Below are 21,588 nucleotides of genomic sequence, written 5' to 3'. Positions count from 1 at the left end.
CATGGCACTGCTAGCGGGTTCAGTCCCCATATGCGCTACGCTAAGGGTTGGAGCAGATGATCTCCAGAGGTCCCTTCCAACCTTACCATTCTATGATTCTGTGAACTTAACAGCCCTGTTATGACAGATACCATACATACATACAGAAAGACTCAGAGACTGTTAGCTCCTCAAGGCACAGACTGACTATCTCTTCAGAGAAGTCAACCAAAGGATAAGGCAAAAAATAAAGAAGTGCATAAAAGGGAACTGACAAATGTTATTCAGCATTCAGCTCATTTGTGGCAGAGCCAAGAAAACTGTGCTTTTCTGCCTCCAGTTCCAGATTTCATCCACTGGATCACAAGAGTCTTCAGTCCTTTTGTCCTTAGGGGCCTTTTGCAGCTGCAAAGCACTACGTCTGTAGCAGTCATAATGAAGAGGCAATGTTTATTTAAGTTCATCTATATTTGTTTCCTTCAGCACTTGAGTTGGCCCCATCCATGCTGTTTTATGTTTTCAGAAGTAGACTTTATCTGATATCCATCTTCAAATAATAAATGCTACTGCTAAAATTGAACTGCGTTCACAAAAGAGGCAGTAAAACAACAGCAAAAAGAAACTGTTTCACTTCTAAAGTAAAAGTTTTCTATTTATGGGCATTGATAGTCTGAGGCGAAGTCAAACACAGTAAGGCAGGCAGGAACAGCAGAATGTTTCTCCATAACCCTTGAAATGCAGTATTCATGTAAAACTCTCTTGATCTATCCCTGAGCAAAAGCTCCTGCAGAAGGGAATGGTGCAGCCACATGCATACTCCAAAATCTCCACCCGCATTTGCTCTGCAGCGCTGTCACCTAAGTCCTTGTTCCAGGATTTTTCATCCATTTTCAGAGTTAGGACATTGGATAATGTCTGTGGAGTTTCCGTCTGGGGGCCATTCGGTTTCCAGAATGTGGGAGAGGTCTCCAGGATGTGGCAGAGGAATTAGCTACTAGGGTCAGCTTAAATATTATTACAGGTCTGGTTCATTCTGTGCATACCCTGGAAGAGGAGTGGGATGAAGGAGGGTAGGAAAGCCATAGAAGACTCCTCTGACAGATTTAAAGCATAAAGGTCAATTTAGAGAGGATTTTGAATGGAACAAAGGAGGTTGACTTCAAAGTACTGGGCATCTCTTTGATATGCAACTCCAAATAGGTCCGAGCTATGGCCACATGCACATGGAAACAAAACATGTGTGAAAGCTAGAAAATCACTGAAAACATACTCTGCCTCCTCTTTTGCCTGAAAACACTCTTCATGATACCAGACAAAATAAGAGTCAGACTTCTCCCACCACTTAGCCCTGGGGAGGCCTTGTCTCGAGTACTGTGTCCAGTTCTGGGCTCCCCACTACAAGAGAGACATGGAGCTACTGCAGAGTCCAGTGTAGGGCTACGAAGATGATGAGAGGGCTGGAGCACCTGCCCTGTGAGGAACGGCTGTGAGAGCTGGGCCTCTTCAGCCTGGGGAAGAGGAGACTGAGGGGGGATCTTATCAATGTGTACAAGTACCTGAAGGGAGGGTGTCAAGGGGATGGGGACAAACTCTTTTCAGTTGTCTCATGTGACAGGACAAGAGGCAATGGGCAGAAATTGAAGCACAGGCAGTTCCGCCTGACCATGAGGGGGAATTTCTTCCCTGTGAGAGTGACGGAGCACTGGAGCAGGTTGCCCAGAGAGGTTGTGGAGTCTCCTTCTCTGGAGATCTTCAAGGCCCACCTGGATGCAACCCTGTCTAACCTGCTCTAGGTGACCCTGCTGAGGGGGGAGGTTGGACTAGCTGATCTCCAGAGGTCCCTTCCAACCTTACTGATTCTATGATTCTATGAAAAAAATCTCTGTTCTTGTCGCGCAAAAAGAAGAGGGAGGAGGAGTATGAGCAGCCAAGTGTTCCAAGATAAAATTTCTTATTGGCTATTACTCTTCCAAAATTTTATAGCAGGAGGACTTCTTACTCGCTCTGGACAAAGAAGATTTCATATTTGTTTTTGATATTTCAAGTGCACTGCTCTTTCTATGGCAAGTGGCTAGTGCTTCCCCAACCAAAATCAGTATCTTTTCTCTTCAGATTCAACCTTATAACAAACAATCTGCCTGATTATTTTACATTATCAGTATTAGCCTTTGCCCTGGAGATCTTAAGATATAAATTCCACAATATGTCTTTGTTTGAGGATTATCACGGATAGGAAAAATAGAATCTCACATCTACAAAAAACTGTAAAATCCTGACCTGATCTGTTCATTTGATACTCATTACACTTTTACTGATATCAGTGGTGCTATTCCTGGCACCAGATACCGGAATCAATCCCAGAATACATTTCTGGAAATCTCATGCTTCTTTCAAAGCATCTGTATGATACAGAGAAGAGTAGGAGACTTTCCCTTCCTGGGACTCTAAACATCTTGGGGATGAATGCTTTTACAAATGCTAGGGCAACAGCAAAATCTAACTCTATGGGTAAGCGCATAGGTCTCAGATCCAAGCCAAGTCCTAATCTTCTAAAATGCCACCAAAGAATAAAGTTAAAAACAATTTTGTTTTGTTACAAAGCCACATAAAGTTATCTTGTCATCACTATGTCTTTTCCACTGTTGCAAAATTCACTACTAGTAGTCCACCCCACCGTTTCATTTTACGTTCTTTATCAAGTTGTTACAGTTAAGCAGGAAAGATCAGACTCTTCACCTGTAATGCAGATGCAAAAACAGAGTTACAGAATATGATAAGCTTTTTACATTCTGAAAGATTTTAAGAGGGTAAGCTTTTTACTTGAGATACAATCTTCTGAACAACTGCAGGATCTGAAATGAATTTTACAACTTAACAAGTAACTCAAAAAACAAGCAACTGAAAAGACAATGCAGTATAGAACCCTATTTTGCTAATTTATTTTAACAAGAATAGATTCCATGAGCTTATGTAAGATGATATATTTATTCAGCTAGCACTTGCTGCATAGTTATTTTTAAAAATAAAAAGGGCTTTCTGGCAAGTTACCTAACTTAGCACTTATGGCTGAGAACATGAGTTAAGCTAGGACTTCTGTGCCTTATAAATTATAAGCTTATAAATTTTAAAGAGTAATGAACTTTGATTTGACTGGGATTTATTGCTCTGTCTTCATTCAAGAATGAGAACCTAAGCTGAGAGGTCTTCTGTTGTAACACTGCAATACTGGAAAACATTGAGAATCCCCAAGTTAATGGGTTTTCTGATAAATATTCTTAACTTCCAATGTAAAAGCTAGCAGGTTGAAGTATTGCAACACTTGCTAACACTTCCTACAAATGTTTCCATGACAGAAAGCCCCACTGTTTGACTAAATGGTTCATATACCAGAGCTTGTGCTTTAAATAGAACTATACTATGAAGGATGTCTTAGAAGTGCTTGCTTGTGACAATAAAATCTGTTGCCTAGGAAATGGCCCTCTTCTGCCATCAAAAGACTCTAATGCGTACCTATTCTTAAGTAGTTACCAAAAGGTGAATTTAATGTGATGAGGCCAAAATGATTTAAATGTGTTGATGTTTAAAAGAGGAAAAACACATTTGTATTTGAGTGAATACTGCCTGGTGTTAATGCTGCCATGGGAAAAAACACATGTAGTAAATACAGTATAAAATTAATTATGTTTTAATCTAATGCTAATTGCTTATTTTATTACCTAAAAGAGCCCAGCACAAGTGCCAATAAATCTGCACCAACAAAACAGACTTAACACTGAAATTCAGAGAGAGTCATGAAACAAGCTTCCTTAGAATCTTTCTAAAGACATGTCTATCTAAAACTAACATACTCTATTTATGCATAGGTGCAGTTGAGAAAATCTGGAGAAAGAAACAATGTAAGAAGAAAGTTCTTTTCTTCTACAGAAATCTAAAGATTTTGTCTTTGTGGGTCTCCTAATTAACTTTTCAGTTAATGCCACATAACATAGTCCCGAATGCCTTAAAATAGCTAGAGATATTATTTAAACGTATGCATATTTAAAAGAGAGAAAAAATACAGTTAGTCTATCGCTTATCTCAAAGATGTCTTCTAGTAAGTATAAGCTGGTGTACCGATCCATTGGCCAGGAAAATCTCTAAGCTCTATCTTTAAAGCTTATGTTACAGTCAAAAAAATCTCTCAGTAAAAAAACACTCTCAAAATACTAGCTAGTAATAACCTATTTCTTTTCTTGCTCCCACCAACTAGGACAGTAGGAAGTATATTCTTTGTCACTAAAGAGGGACTCTAGCTTTTTCGTGTCTCCTCTCCCTGGCAAGCATTGGTTTCCTGCTCTTCATTCCTAGCCCTGTACATGAGTATAGCTTTTGTTCCTAAATGATTAAAGTCTTTAAGAGACAGAGGACGCCCCTGGACCTATGGTTCCATCGCTTAGTGGTTTTCAAAACACTTATTGGTTTCACAAGCACAGGTTTAAATTGAGACTATGGGAATTGAGCTCCCAAAGCCCTTGGGTCCCTTTGAACTTAGAAACTTTTAGAAATGTATTGCATCAGAAAGTCAAGAACAACCAGTACATTTCTGCCACAATTCCTCCCAAAGGTGTATGATAAATTTCACAAAATTCGAGAAACAAAGGCTGTCCTTCCCCTGCTTACACATTAACTAAGCAGAGATGCTGGAAATCCGCATCAATGTCCCATCTCTGATCCATAATGTAACGAGATCCTGAACAACTCACTTTTATACAAGCCTTCTTAAAAATTAAAGCACATAAGGAAATTTCCAAACACCAGCCATTTGGCAATTGATTTATTACTATTCATCCCACAACCAACATGTTAGCTTGAAAGGGAGTACATTTAAGCAATTATGACATCCATACAATGTAAATTTTTTATAGCTTGAAAAAAAACAAATCTGAAGACTCTTAACCAGGCCTAACAGCCTCACAGCATGTTTTTGCTGACAGTGAGAGACTGCTCAGCAGTACTAGGAACTTCCTTCTGCCTCCACCTGATAAGGAAGCATGCTAAACATAGCACATTAATCTCCTTCACTGTGTGACACAAAGCATTAATCACAACAGTTTGCTCCAGGCACAATAAAACACTACACCATATGCTTAACCTATGGAGATGTCAAGACCATGTATCTGCTGATGTTGCAAAAGCTCAACCACATTCCAACAATACAGTAAACGTTAGCAACATAGAGAAACATGGGGCAGCCTTTTTACTCAAAAGTGTTCAATCTATGGCCCTTATCCAGTAAACACACAGCACAGGATTTTTAACAGGTGCTCGAGTAGCCACGTCGTAAAAGTTAAAAATATTATGTACAGCTCTTGCTTTTTATGTTCAAAACACAGTAATTTATCTGGAACAGGTGCAGAAAAGGAGCTGTTATGGTGATAAGAGGAATGGAGAATCATCTTATGAGCCTAAGCCAAAACAGTTTGACTCCAGTGCTACAGAAGTTGAGAGAGAATATGATCATTCTTTATAAATTCATGTAATTAAGTATGAGAGAAGAAGAAGAATTAAGTTAAAATAAAATATTGATGCACAGAGTGTGTACACAGATCACAAAGTTAGATGGGAAATTATTAAGATACTGATCACCAGATGAGTGAAAGTCTAGAATGGTTTCCCAAACAGGGTGGTAGGAGAAATGAGTTTAAATTGTTGTTAGAAGGCACTCAGTCCACACAGGGGAAGGCTAGTACAACAGGGAAAAGTGGCTCTAGAGTTAGAAGTTAATAGGTTTTGTCAGGAGTTTGACTTCGTTAGTTTTGCCATGAGGAAGATGTAAGGAGAGTAATTTGCTGTGTGTTTGTACCATATGTATATTGTCTTTCACTAGGATACTACTTCAAGGTGAGACAGAATTTTTTCCATCACTTGGCTTCTGGCTTTCCTCCTTTCTCTGAAAGCATTAGAAAATGGCCACAGCTAAGGTCTAGATGCTGAGCAGAGCTGCCTGGATAATAATCCGTACCAAGATTATATAACTGTACCAATCTGCTGAAGAAGCTAGGACCTGCACAGAGTCCTTTCTGTTTCCTGCTTGCTTCCTACAGCATCTTGCATGTTTTGGGTAATCAGTCCCTTTCTAATACATTTTCTTAAGTTTGTTACAGTGTTGGGAGTTCTGTGGCTGGTGGACTTCTCTGTACCCATGAGCATGAGGAAGAAATTTTAGTGACCCAGGAGTTTCAGTTTCACACTCTTCAGTGCTGAACAGTCCCCAGAGACACCCACTACATGTTACGACACATGACAGAAAGTAAGAAATCACATTTTAAGTAAAACAGGAGGCAAATGAGTTTGTATGCAAGTACTATGGTAAAATTCTAATTGAAAACAATACAAGGGAAAAAAGTGATGTCCATTCAACTCCATATAAAGAATATCAACTTCCAAATAGGTTCTCTTTTAAGATTTTTGATTTACATTTTTAAGGAAAAAAATCCTAATTTATTTAAAAAGACTTTTCATGCATTAAATTTTATTTGCTAAGTACACATACCACTCTCTTTGAAGTGATATTGGTACCTGTGTTCATGGTTTTGTGCAGAATTGCCTTGAAATTTCACTTTGACAAAGTTGGGAAATAGGTAATTATGGGAATTGAGCTTCAGTATAGAATTAGTAGGATGTTCTAGCAAATGGAACGTAAGTGGTTTTTATTTAACTGTCCTCTCTTCCCACATCATCCATAAACTTAAGCATACGCTTAAGTGATTTATTATATTGAGGCCAGGATGTTTTGCAAGTTGCAAACATGAAATTTTAGTCCCTCAACATAAATGCTTTCAGCAAATGCTTTTCATTCATGAGAATGGCCAAGGATTTGGTGTAGGTTTGTATCTTGATATGTGTGCTACTGCACACCGAATAACAGACAATATTGTGTCTTTGTGAGAAACGATTAGAAGTCTAGGCCTTGTGACTTTAGAGAATACCTGAAAAATAAGGACATTTGTCACTGACTTTGTTTCAGCCGTTTGTAAGAATAATTTTCTTTGGCAATTTATAAAATGGCTATAGAGGCTTTAAAGTTAGAATGCAACAGAAGAGCTTGGCTTATTTCATGAAGGTGTTGAACACCAATCCCTGTTTCTCAGTGGGATGTCTGACCATTGGATCGATTGTTAAAATAATTAAATACAAAATGCAACAGAAATGAACACAAAAGTGTACAGGTCTTCACCGTTTACATATATGTTTGTATTTAACTTCTGTTGCAATACACTGAATTCCCCTAATAACGAGTTAACCTGAATCAAGATAACGAGCAGAATTCATCAGAAAAAATACGTACTGACAAAAAACAATATACCTGTGCAGACACATGTGTGCACACAAACATGAGCTGCAGATGTTCCAGCGATAGTACAATCTGAAGAAAAAGGATTTACTTTCATGAGGGCTGGCAATTCATATCATCTAACATTTGCAAACCACTGTGGTGGTCTCTGCCATCACAAAATATTTTAAATCACTCAGTACACAAAAGAATACTGTGTTTAAATCACAAATTTTAAAAGGACTTTCCATTTCTTCATTGTATTTTCTTTTGTTCTGTATCTAAAACCATGACTCACATTAAAGGGGTGACTTTGCACTGCCAGGGAAGAACAAATACATACACTATGTTGTCAGTCCCTCTGGCTTGCTTCTCAAACCCAAACTCTGCAACACTTGCTGTTCCTCCTTCTCTCTCTTCTGCTCCAGAAGTCCAGTTATTTAACTGCATTGTGCTGGTATAACCGCGATGAACTCCTTAGGCCACCTGTATCTCACTTGCCCATGCTGCTGCTCATCACTTTTCTCTCACATTTTTACTTTTCCCTGGTGTGCCTTGTTACACTACTCGTGTCTTCCCTATGCTTCTCCTCTGTTTCTTGTACTCTATTAATTCTAATCTCTTTTTAAAGAATCGCTTTTTATCCGGGACCTCTTCCAACTCACTTCAAAATGCAGGTGTGTGAAAGAGCATGTAGAGGCCAACCCCAAGCCCATCTCACTTCATAGTGCCATTGGGCCTTGTTTTCTGAGAGAGCTATGCTGGATGAAGGCTTCTGCTGTCTTCTTACCTATTTTACCTGGGAGTCTGGGTACCCTAGAGTTTCTTTCTGCTTTTACGATTTTAACTGCCAGTACCTGGGCCATTCTAAAAACCTCCTGCTTCCATCCTTACCTCTCAAATTACTTTGGCCACAGCAATTAAGAGGCTTTGATCAATACCACCACAAGGAATGTGGCAGAGTATCTGAGCAGCAGAGATTGGAAGTTAAGGCAAACAAGTGGGTCACATGTAAGTGCAGTTGGAATATCTGGAAGTCTACTGAAAACAGCATCTCTGTTCAACGGTCCAAGAGAGCACAGATTCTGTTGGCAGGGAAAGTATCGCTGACATGTCAGTTCTTCACTCTGCCTTCCCCACATTTCAACCTGTGAACAGTCCTTTGTGACGGCAGAAAGTCTAGGAGACGATCCCATTTAAAACACCACGTTAGAAGGTTAAACCATTATTTTGAATGCACACTATTATATTTTGGTGACATTTTACAGACATGCAGCATTTGTTTGCAGTTATTCCATGAGTGTAGGATTGAGCACACACCTACACTTCATTTAATATACAGTGAACTGGCATTTCCAAATCAAAGCATATGTATAGAAAATATCCTGTCCTCATATTCTTCCTGATTAGCCCGTTCCTATATTTTTAACACAGGATGCTGAGGATCTGCACTGGGGCATGATCAGCATAATTTTCATATGGATTCTGCCTAAACAGCTGAAAGATCTGTGAAAGAAAGAGCATAGTCCTGAACATAACTGCTTTTTTCAGCACAGAAATGCATACCTGTGTTTGGTGTAGAGACCAAAGAAGACTTTAGCAGACTTACATTTTCAAGGTTTTGGGAATCCAAAAGAAAAAAGTTAATAGCTGATTAAAAACTGCAAAGACTTTGAAAAGCAGCTCGAGTTCTTGCTTCTGTATCATATATGACTCTGGACTTCGGGGAAGGCTCAGAACTAGCTCTGACCACAGATGAATTTACTAGAGATGGAACTTAACTGGCAGTTGGAACTCCTTGGTTCTGTGGCTATAAGGTCAAATTTCCCATTTTTTGCATGGTAGTCATGAATATATGCAGGCAGAGAGATTGTCAGCCTGTATCTACACTCTGCCTTGCACCAGCCGAAGTTAAGCTGTGATTATAAACACGGTAACTAAATTTAGATGCTCTTATTTTGTTTAAAACAACCTATTACTGTTTGTTCAAGTTGATCAGAAACAGTTTAAGCTAAATACCTGTTTGTCATTCTGAAAGTTAATATGGGTTGCAGGCATATGACAGAATATGCCAGCTACCATTGCTTATCATCTCAGTACCCATCAGCTGAAGCACACTAATCTACTCTATACACCTTGCTGGCCTGCTGCAGTTGTAAAATAAAACACATTAACTTAAATCTTAATAAGGTCAGCTTTAACTAACACACCTACATTTCGACTGGGACAGGCTAAGAGTATGTGCCAGTTGCAACAGCTCAGCTTACATGGTGCTTATCAAGAGGTGGTGTCCTCTGTCCAGCAAACAGCAAACACCATCATAACGCCCTTCTTTCTGAGGTTGGTTTCATGCTTCCTCCTTACTGCTAGTCAGAATGTAATTTCATTTTGACTTTGATTCTGTTTGCACACTAGCATACCTGCTTCTAATAAATCTTTTATTTGGTTTACATGAAGTGCCAATATTTGGGTAATAAGAATGATCTTTTTTGTACCAGACTTCCCTGTGGCTGACAAGAAATAAGGAAAGCACAGAGCTTAATATTTGCACAGATGAGAGAGGAGGCTACAACATCTTTTCATCTACTCATGCCAATATTCTCACTGATGTTGAAACTTGCATGAGCAGGACAAACAAGCAAGGTTTAGCCGTCAATTAAAACCTCTGGAAACACTAAACTTATTTGGACTAAAAATAAGAAGTCTTTGGGGAAAAATTAGAAATGTTTTGTTTTGAGATGATGTTGATCGCTATTTCAAGAGCCACAGCTTACCTACAGGAAGGCTTCTAGGTCAGAAGGCTTCCAGAGAGTGGAGTGGAAGTACAAGGAGAACATACAGAGACACCAGAATTAATGCCTTCAGGTAAGATCCAGAGACTTTTAGAAAAGATGTCTTTTTGTTTCCTAAGAACTGCTATGGGCTGTGTTTGACAAGCCACAGCAGAAGATTTTTGGGTTTTGCCCTCCCTTGGAGCACTGCAGGGCAGGTGCTCATGAGGGACTGGCCGAGGGAAGTTAGGTATGAAGGAAGAGGGTCTTGCCATCAGTCACCACATAGAGCTGGGCTGGTGCTTATAATCATACTGAGCTAATTTGACTAACCCATCTTCCTCTTGCTGTGCTCTACCCTATTTCTCTCATATCTTACTAGCAGACATCATGAGAGATTTCAACGAGCAGTCACAAACAGCCACCTTCCTTCCTGGGAGCAGGAACCTGCCAAGGTCCACCCTGCTCCTGGCTCCTGTAATGCCGGAATCAGCTTTTCTGCTGATTCCTTGCCATACAGGAGTACACTGGTTGCACAGTGGGAGGCAGGCATTCACAGGGCTCATGGAAAGAACATCACATGAAAGCCTGATTCCAGCCCATCAACTCAGAGTCTGGACAGCTGAAATTTGGATTGCTGCTCAGACACACTGTGGAGACCCTCTTCTAACTCAGGTTTTGAGAGGTGAAATACACAGTAGTTTGCAAAAGACTCCACAGCATTTACAGACTTCGTTTGATGACCTACCTGCCCCACTTCTTCTCCCTACAGTGCTAGCATTACATACTGCAATGGGTAATACTACATGTGTGCAGATACATGTGCATCTATTTTTGTATAAAAGCTAGCCTTCTACATATGCAGTGGATGGAGAGGACTTGGAAAGTACTTTAGACACACAAAAAAAGAACAGTTTCTCCTAGTTGCCTAAATCTTTCCTGCAGAGACAGACAAACTGGGCAGTATGGGGACACCAGTCTAAGAGTGAAAGACTCATAACCTGCCAACATCAAGACAGACAGGCAAACTAGACTCAGTATCTGAAAAAGGTTTGCGCTGGGACCAGAAAGAGAGGAGATATTTCAACCAGCTCTTGAATTATATCAGCATCAGTTTCTACTACAAACATGAAAACCTCCATTTAATTAATCTAGGCTATAAATTGCAGGCAATATTTTATCAAATTTTCGTTTACATCAGTAAAGTGTGGTTTCTGTTTATAATGGGCCACTGCCAGGCAATCCTGCCTTGAGAGATTTATTTAACTGAGGATTCAAGGGCCTTGTCTCTTTGATGCTGTTTTGACCCTACTCTTCAAAGGACTGACGATGTGGAGTTCAGGTTGCCCAGGAACTCTCAGAGGATGCTTAGCAAATCATAAGGCTGGCTCTAAAGTCTCTGAATCAAAACATATTTTTTGTATTAGATTTGTTTTTCAAGATATTCCCATGCCCCTAAAATTTCTAAGGTATAAACACATTAAAAGCTCAGGAAGTCATTATGATATGTGGATTGGAATAAAACAGAAGGCAAACACAAATTCAATGCTATTTTAAGACTTGCGGTGGTAGTAAAAATCAGTGTGTGGAGATTTGAGCAGGATTTCTGCCGCTGTTTTTGGCAAAACGCCCAGTTAAGCCCTGACAACACTTAAGATTTTCAAAAGGGAATTTTCCGTGATTATAGCACAAAACTCTCTCAGCTATTCTCACATTTTACTTTGTAGAGGGCTGGATTTATTACAACTATTAAATGACAGAATTATTATTTTCTTTTGGTTTCAAGCCACCAATTGTTTCTTTAAGTTTACATTTCAGATGCCAGTAAACAGCAATTGTCATAGTGAGGTTTATGCTGAAATTTGCCTATGAGAACAACTGTTCTAAACTATCAGTTTTACATATTGCAAACTAAGTAGTAAAACCAGCCCATCCTTCCTACATTGATTCCAACAAAACACACTTAAAAATTAACCACATGATCTCTTGCAGGCTTGGATGATCCAAAAGTAAATAGTTGGAATGGGAATTTGATTCTGAACCAGCTGGCTTTAGCTTATACTGTAAGATAATTGATTTATTGTTTCAAATCAGAAACTAAGCAGAGTAAGAACATAAAAACTACTGACCTTTCTTTGCTAGATTATTGTTGGGTTCATATTTCTCAATCAGTTGTTGAACTTGTTCCTGTTTTAACGGTGGATAAAGGATTTCATTTAATCTTGGATCACGTTGCTTAAAATTTATAAATTCCATCATCTGATCAACAGTAAGGTATGGTTTGCTCTTGGCACCACTAGAGAAAAATTGAAGCAACAGTAAAGCAATTACAATGTTTCCTTGAAATCTTTTTCAATGTTCTGCAATTTCCCAGGGAAACTGAAACAAGATTCAAACTACCACACAACAAAAATTATGTTCTGCTCTATTGCCAGAATAATTTAACTTGTCAGCATGTGATGACAAATATTCTTCATCAAACATCTAGGAGTTAGATTTTTATAAATGTTCAGTATTATTGGCATCAATGGGAAGAGTCAGACCAAAGCTATAAGTTTTTCATTACTAAATTCCTCTACCAAAGCTATTTAAAAAGTAAAAGATAAGAAGACATGGAATTCAATACTGATCTTGCCACAAATGTTCCACTAGCATTCCAGGCTTAACTATTAGGTTTTACTACCGAGAAACAGTGGCTCCGATTTTATTATTCCAGTATTTGCTTGTTTTACAGAGCTGCAAAAAAACATCAGGCACTTTGCAAAGCAAGCAGAAAGATGCCTATTTACAGAGTTAGTAAAAAGAGTACAGAGTTTGGGTACGATTTGTACCCAGACGGAGATCTGTGAAGCCTTCTCAACAGGGGATGTGCTTAGGATTTTCTATAGCATTCGTCGCTGGCCTAGTTCCATTGTAAGAGAAAGCAATAGAAAGTCTACCCCTAGGTTCAATGGCAGCAAATTAAATCAAGATTGAGTTCTGCTGAAATCTCACCCTTACAGAAAATAAGCACAAAGGAGTAAGTGGGCACACTCATGTTGCAAATATGCATTCACTTGGTGGCCTTGGGATGTATTTGCAGAATTTGCTTTCAGAATTGCTCTAAGGAGTAGAAGCATCATGAAATAATGCAACAGAAGTTTTATAGCTTGCAACTGAATGTACGAACTGACCAACCTGTAGCTGGTTGCTAATTTAATTTCATGGTGTAAATTCATGATGCACAAACCTTAAATGTTGCTATATTTTTTGCAACTCTTAATTAAGCTTTTGGGGGTGATATTACATATTCTTATGCTTAATGCATGTTCTATTGCTTATCATTCTTCCTTCTTTACTTTCACAGAAGTCTAAACTGTGATAATCCATACAGAAAAACAAGGTCTGACAGTTCTGTTCCTCTAGGAACAAATTACTGTAAAACTCTGATCCTTGTAAGTGGAGGCAAAAGCTTGGAAGAAAAGGAACTCTTGATCCTAGGTTAAACAGCAGTCCCGTTTGACACTGAAATCTGTTCTTTGCAATCACTGCATGCCGCTGTAGACTCAATAACCTACATCACCATCCCTAGCACAGAAAATCAGCGGAGGGAAAAAAAATAAATGAGCGTCTTTTCTTACAACTCGGAAAAGATGTGGTCAATCTCAGGCCGAGGGCAGAGGTTGTTTAAGAACACTCTGTACACATCAGGCGTGAAGTCATCTTGAGGGATTGAATCATTCTGTGAAATGCAAAAAAAAAAAAAAATAGTGAATGAAAGAAACAGCACTTTTATACTCTTTTGGTAAACAGATCACTCACTACTGTGCTTCTTTGATTTCCTTCTTGCAACTTAGAGGAGCACGGATTTTTCAGAACAATAAATTCTCCCAAATAACACAGCAGTTCAAAGGGTATATCAGTAAAAAAAAAAAAATATTTTCATCATCTTCAATAGAAAAGGTTACCTCTTTCTCTGAGAACGTATGAGGAAGGAAGAAAGGACATCCCCCTATTTAAATGCATAAGTTAGCTAAGTATAAATATGTATGCAACTCTGATGATACTTTTAACCTTACTCCCACAGGGACTGAAGAGGAACAGGCAAGGCACAGGCCTAGTAACTTGGCAAGCAGCGCTGAGCCAGCAGGCTTCAGGAAATTAAATGATAGTGTTAAGGGGAAGAGCTGATCACTTGTCTTCCTAAAGCTTTCAAAGAACTGGGAATGAACTGGGTCACCAAGTCATAATTAATAACCTTGCTCTCTGACAGTAGCAGAAGTTTCTCCTGTTCCTTCCGGAAGATACAAATTGAAGATATTGTCGTTACAGGAAAGTCGCATGGAATATAGCTTTTCCACACATTTTTCTTCCGAACATTCAGTGCAACTGATGAGACAGTCAGGTTTCTTTACGGAACTGATAAAGGTGTTTTTCTACTGAGGAAATACTTTTTTTTTTTTTTTTCTTTTTTGCATTTTCTAAAATTTAGACCAATTTACATTTAACCCTGCCTCTAGATGATATTGCTATCACCCCCATTATACTAGATGGCTTTCTCCCCAAATCCTGTTTTTGACCGGAGGATATTAGAACGGATAAAACAAACAGTCCTCTGCACGAAACTCAAGAGCTCTCCTCCCAGTCGGACACCCCGTCCTCGAGCTCCAGAGCTCTCTTAGCAGACAGCACGGACGGCCGCTTTCACGCGGCTGGGAAAAAGCGAGGGCCCTAGAGGACGCGTGAGCTGAGCAGTCTTGATCCGCGCAGAACCGCAACGATGTGCGCCCGGCTCCTGCCTTTGCCTGAGTGCGCTCAGAACGGCAATCGGCTTCTACTTTGTGCAGAGGAAACCTTGTAGGAAAACAGGAAAACGAAAACACAAAAACGTGGATTGCACACACAGAAGATCTGACACTGAATTTCCTCCACATGAGCTAATTTTACCAAGAGCTAGGAAATTTAGTCTCTGGAAGCAGAATAGAATCATATTAGGCTTCTCCGTGGCTCCAAAATAATGCCTGACTCTGATGAACTGCAGGAGGAAAACTGGATGAAAATTTGGCCACAGAGCTGTTTCCCTTTAAACGCTGTTGAACCTACTTGCGTTGGAAGAAAGCCGCTGATAGAGGAAATCATTGCTTTTATTTATTCCGCCTGTTTAACACAGTTGCCAAGGGAACCGGAAGTGTCTATTCAAGCCTTTGGCAGAAGGAAGGAAACTTTTCAATATTTTTCCTGCTTTAGGTAACAAAATGCAATGGACCCCTCGTTATCTCTCCTTTCATCTGTGAGAGCCGCAGAAGCCCAAGAGGGTCCCGTATCGTGACCGCCATTCGCTGTATCTACTCCCCCGTGCGCACTGAAAACCGACCCTGCCCTAGAGCACCCCGGGGGCTCCCCTCGCCCCCACGACGGTCTCCGCTCCCAGGGCTCGCAGAGAGCTCAGGGCAAGGGAAGGTTGCCAGTCCTGAGGCCACTGTGCCTTCCTTGGGCTTTTTATTTTTGGCAGATTTTATGTGCATGGGTGCTCTACCTGCTTATGCCTAGCAAAGCCCTTCGGATCCTCTTCTCTGACTCGGAAGAGCTCAAATTGCCCCACCGCTCATGAGGAGCTCCCCACAACAGAGGGGCCAAGCACGCTAACTCCCCTGCCCCCGCGCGGCTTTGCTTCAGCAGAGATCTCCTGTGGCAGGTCCTATCGGCCTCCTTTTGAAGGCCTGAAGTGGCAAGAAGGGGGCTGGAAGTGGGGCAGTGTCTAGACAAGACACCGCCTTTACCTGCACAAATTCTGTTTCTTTCCTTCCTTTCTGCACAAGTTATTCACTCCCAGGCATCGCACGCTTGAGCACTCTTGAGATACGAACTGAATAGCAGTTAACACTTATCTAACCCCAAGATCCTTTCTAGTGCATGGCAGGCATGCAAAGGCTGAAGAATCCCAAGGGAAGCCCAGTCTTGGGGCTCATCACCAAAACCTGCTGCAACCCACTTATCTTCCTAACAGTACTCCTGAGGACAACAGCCATGCTCAGTCAGAGCAGACAAAAAGCTGAGCAGGTTTCTGTGCTGCTAAGAGTTTGGTCTCATGACAAAGCAGATCCAGATGCAGCCTGCTGCAATGACAAGTCTGGGTAAGATCACAGCCTAAATGGAACTGCTGCTGATGCACCACGCACACATACACTACACAAAATGTCCTCATAGCCCTTCCTGCTTTGTTTTGTTGTTACCCAGGAAAAGCCCTCAGATTAAAACTGAGTAAAACATGCTTAAGGATGACTGTCTCAGCATGCATGAGTGACATATGTTGCTCTAATTACATTCTTTTCCCCAAACTGAAGACAGTTACTAATGTATCACATTCTCTCTTTAAATGTAGCTACACCTGTTTAAACACATTACTTACAAATTATACCAAATACTATGAGCTGCAACACATTACAACAGAAATAGTGCTTGAAAAATAATTTTACACAGCTGAGTTACAAAATATATATATATTTTTTAAAAAGCCTTTTGACTAGTTTGGGCACCTGTTGTTTGTGTGGGTACAATCTGTAAGGAGCAGCTTTACCAGTGCAGCATCCTTAAAGAGGAACAGGCAAAACGGGCATTGGCAGTGATACCCTCAGCATCGGTAAAGCACTGTACCAGGCTCAACGAGAGGCATTTCTCCATCGCTTGGCACCTGGTTTTCACAAAAGGGTGAACCACTCAGGTTCCCAGGTACATTACAACACCAGGGATTTTCCCCAGCATTATGCCATGGGAACTGTGATTTTCCTCATTTGTACCTTTTCACACTTAGAAACAGTCATTTAGGATCAGTTGAAAGGTTGTCTCCTTTTGTCTGCAGTCACAAGGTGCTGACGTACATTTGGTGACACATTCACCAGGGACCAAGTAATTTCTGCCTCTGTTATGAACCTCTCACTACAGTGGACAGATAAACAGGACATGGAGCAAACCTTGAGCTGCCAAAGCTTATGGTTGCCTCTTTCAACCCAACAAGTTGCAAGCAGCAGCCTTTCAGGGGCAGATATACATGTTTCTCAGGTGCTCTTGCCCTGAGCCTGACACAACCTGGCACAGGAGCAGGCTGGCCAGCCACAGATACCAAAGGAGTCTCACTTTCCACAACCTCCCTCGCTGCACGCATCTCCCACCGCCCTTGCCCAGGACTAGCCAATACTGAGGGGCTGCAGGGGGAACTGGTTCAAAACCATCCCCAGCACAAATGGCCCTGGATCGTTTACCTTGCTGACCCAGGCCACTCACGAACTGCACAACTGCTAAATCCAGCGCAAGGGTGGATGAAGGAATTTACGACCTGACACTGGAGGATGCAAATATCTCCCTTCAGCGACAGCCACTGGAGACACAGAACTGCTGGGAAACCGCACGGAGCGAACTTGGGTAGCCCTGGGTGTGCCACGTCAGGTTCAGAGCAGCTCCAGCGATTCTCGTGGCTTCCTAACGGCCTTGATTCATCCAGCACACGTGCTTTCTGTTGGAGCAGGCACCCCAGCTCTCACCTATGATCATGCACCTATGATCACTACTCAGCAGGCCAGTGCTCCTCGTCAGTGCTTCTCCCAAGGGCATTTCAGACGTTGATCCTGTACTTACCACAGAATTACAATCTCCCATTGACCTAATCCATTTTCCTTTAAAGGGAATTTGAAGGTACTCAACATTGTACAAAATGCGGGTCTTTTCTGATAACCTAAGACCCAGGCCTTAGTACACTTTCATTTGTCATTTGATTTCTTTTCCTTCAGTTTCCAAACACTTAACATATGCGTCTGTGAAAAGGATAAGCAATACAAGTCTTTGGGCAGACATACAGGATCCTTTTATAATTATTTCCTACCAGTAATATAATCAGTGAGCTACAAAACACAAAGATACAGATGGGAGACAAAAGCCTTGCTGTACGTATTTGCTACCCCAGGCACAACTTCAGATAACTACTATATTTGGATTGCAAAATCCTGCCTACCAAAAGGGATTAAAATATACTGCCCCTTTCAACATCCTGGTCTGAGCCATCCACATATCAGTGGGAACACCCACACACCTTATGCGCTAATCTTTTTCTTTTTGAGACCAACGAACAAATTGCCAACTTTCATACAAAATGTCTCTAATTTCTGGCTTTGCAGAATATTGGCATTCAATTTTATTTCGTGATTAAGACTCTCTATTAATTTCAAGCACTGTTGATTTATGATTTGTCTGGTAACCTGCCTGTTTTTGTACATCTGTATCCACCCTGTTGTGTATTCAATAGCATAAAAGCTATTTGCACAGAAAGACTTAATAGCTGATCGGGGTTTTTTGTGTTACTAGTCACACTCACTGGCAGTTCACTGTAAACCTCTGTACTAACCGGAGACCAGAAACCAGTCCTCATAGCCAGACAAGTGACTAAAATAAAGCTCTTCAAATTATATTTAAGGCACTCTTTGATTAAAAAAAAAAAAAAAAAAAACTACCCAAGATTTTAAAATCAGATCACAAACTCAAAACTTCACTGGCACTTTTTAAGAGTCCATTTAAACAATCATTTAAACATCCGCCTAGTTTCAGATTTTCAGATCTGTTGGACAATGAATGCTTTGGAAAATCAGATCACAGACGGTGAGCTCCTGAAAGACTCTAAGCATTCCAGGTCCAATCCAGAAAATAAATAAATCAATAAAATCCACACAATTTTAAAATGTGCATAACTTGAAGTCCATGAGTCATCTCTCTGCAGTCATGCTAAACTGTTTGGCTGAATTAGGGCTGCAGTGCTAAGTGCTGTAGAGAATCAATCCCTTATTATGATCCCAAAATATGAACTGAAGGCACTGCAGGGGTGGGAGGTCTCTCTTTGGTGTTATTCTTCTACAGCAGAAGAAATGGAAACTTCTATGGCAATGAGAATTCTTCCTCCTCCTCTCCCACTACAATGGCTACATGTTTTCCCAAAAGGCGCCCTTGCAACCAGTAACACTGGCAATTCCCTAACGAGAGGGGCTAGCAGATGCTGAAGTGGGCACTGCCACAAACAAGCCCATGCAGTGATACCACCCACGGGCAGCATAGCTCAGGCTGCCCTATGTTCAGGTCATTGCTTGCGATGAAGACACATGAGGGACTGTTTCAACCCTGAAGCTATCAGTTAAGAAGAGGCAAGACTGATATATGCTGACCTGGCATTCATTTACTTAGGACTATGAATCTCATCTTGCGTTTTAGGATTTCTGAGTGAAGTTTCTGAGAGGTGCAGCAAAGAATCAAGGGAAGCTCATAGCCAGTGAGTCCCACATCTGCCTAATATATTAGAGAGAGGTTTTTATATGATGCTTAGAGGAAAAAAAAAAAACTTCTTTAGAGGTATTTTTCACAATGCATGAGTACAAATAAATAAAAAGCATAAGCTGTTAACATCCTTGACAGACTACACGAATATTTTGAATAATTCTGTGTGATTTTATTGAGGAAGATTCCCTGACATTCATGTGGCTTGCATACTGCTGGAGTCCAGAGTTCTTCAATGCCTTGGAGGAATTCCACATGTCCTGTAGTACAAGGGAGCAGAAACCTGGAAGCTGAAGCTAAGAATTTTTTGTTGTTCACATAAGCAGGAACACAAAGGAAAAGAACTAGTCAAAGCACTGACTTTCTTCTAACCTATTACCTCTGTGAGATTCACAGTTTCATGTTTTGCAAGTACTTCACTTCTAAAATATTTTACTTCCAATATAATCAAGAAAGATTTCTTTGTTGGATGGAGTGTATTTCTCTTTCGTCCCAAACAAAGAAAGGATTTACTTCATACTATGAATACTCCTCAAAATGGTATCCCAGCAGCAAGTATCCAGCCATGTCTACAAAAAATTGACTCTACTTAAATAAATAACTGAAAAATGTTGCAGTTTCTTTCAAGGACTCTTGTGATTGTATTTTTCTCAGTGAGAGGTAAGAAATGCTTTCTCATCATTGCAGAAATTTAATAAACGGAAGTCAGAAATTAACTTGGTTAAAAAGCAATGCTTCAGTGATTTTTTGACATATGTTATCTTAAAAATTATCTCTGCTAACAATTAAATGAAAACCAATCTTTAAAATGAATCTTCTCAGGTTTCTAACCTCATAACACTTTAACTAGCCAAACATCTATTTTACGCAGTACTATGTGAAGTACCTTATTTTAGCTGAGATTTTTATAATCTTTTATGTCTGTCTTACAAACATTCCCTGGAATTTCATGGAATCATGGAATAAAGCTTCCAAATGATATGAAAGGTCTGATTGGTAAGGAGTATCTGCCATTTGGCTTGTGAAGATTTTGCTCCATTGCTCTTCTGAAACAGTAGGAATGACTCTATTAAGAAACAACCTCTGAAGCAAAGGCTAGGTGAACATCACAGTACAGAGTTTTCTACAAAGAGCTAGATATTAGGAGATAGAGGCATTCCTCCACTACAGAACGGTTCTGCCCCATCTCTTGGACCTCCACGGGTAGGAATTTGCCTGGAAACAGCTTCTGAGAGGAAAATCTCCACTTCAGAGGAAAGACTAATGGCAAAGTCTTCACTACAGTGTTAACTAGAATCATCTGCTTGAGTTAATTACTCTTTAATGAGCCTTCTTGAGGGAGTGGTATCATCCTGCAAGTGTTCCTGCTAGAGCTTGCAGTACAGCATTTGAACATTTACTCAATGCACCTTTCAGACAAGCTAAACTGAATTTAAGTGGTTGTTTAACTCAAGCTATAGATTTTCTTTTGAGCAGGAAACAGATCACACTGTTAGCTACACCTCAAGCTAATCTTCCTCTCAAGCAATACTTGACAACTCAAGTCACCGAGTCTTGAAATTTTCTTGTAAAATTCTCTTGTTTTCTCCAGAACTGTACTCACAACCCTTTGCCCCTTGCTTTAATCCATTCACACCTCTTTAAGGCACTCCTGCTTCCTACACAATTTCAAAGCCAAAATACTCAGATTTGCACATGGGTATAAGCAACTTTTATGTGGCGAAAACTACTGAGGACTTGTCCAGTGTTCAACACTCTCTATGGGTGAGGAATAAATACAGATGCTTACCCTGGAAGATGGAAGGTTACAGGCTTCTAATGCAGTCTCCACCCGTTTTCTGTCAGCGGAAAACAAGCGGTATATGCTGCAAAATGGAAATGAACACGGGATTGGCTCAAAGGCACCATGCTGTCCCAAGCAGGCTGAAAGACTGACCACCACTTCCGAGCTGATCATGTCTTCAGCTATTTAAATGAGCAATATTATTTTCTGTTTTAACAGAAGCTATGTCATGCAAAAGCAACTGAATGTTCCCTTATAGACAAACTTGTAATTCCACAAGGTTTGATCAAGACAAGGAGGAGGGAAAATTACAGGGTCATGGAAGAGACAAAAGGGTTGGGAATTTTGGAAGATAAGATACATTACTTTTCTTGGAGTCCTGTTCAGCCCAAATCAGCAGTGATCAGTATTTATTTCCATTTGCTTGCTGCTCAGTAATGCAAATGAGTTTA

At 40.4% G+C, this 21,588-nt stretch overlaps 1 protein-coding gene across 2 annotated transcripts in view; it reads right to left on the bottom strand.

Moving 5' to 3' along the window:
* The window catches only part of PLCB1 (phospholipase C beta 1), a 425,476-nt gene that overhangs the window by 141,222 nt on the left and 262,666 nt on the right, over window positions 1-21,588 (bottom strand). For both annotated transcript variants that reach the window (XM_062571529.1, XM_062571530.1), the window contains exons 7-9: window positions 21,143-21,218; window positions 13,683-13,783; window positions 12,192-12,358 (exon numbers count right to left, since the gene is read on the bottom strand). In XM_062571529.1, the coding sequence (XP_062427513.1) occupies window positions 12,192-12,358; window positions 13,683-13,783; window positions 21,143-21,218 (344 nt within the window). The remainder of the gene's footprint in view (window positions 1-12,191; window positions 12,359-13,682; window positions 13,784-21,142; window positions 21,219-21,588) is intronic.

Source organism: Rhea pennata, chromosome 3, assembly GCF_028389875.1.
Source record: "Rhea pennata isolate bPtePen1 chromosome 3, bPtePen1.pri, whole genome shotgun sequence".
NCBI classification, from domain to species: domain Eukaryota; kingdom Metazoa; phylum Chordata; class Aves; order Rheiformes; family Rheidae; genus Rhea; species Rhea pennata.
The sequence above is the reverse complement of the archived record's forward strand: the minus strand, read 5'-3'. Positions and strand labels throughout refer to the sequence as shown.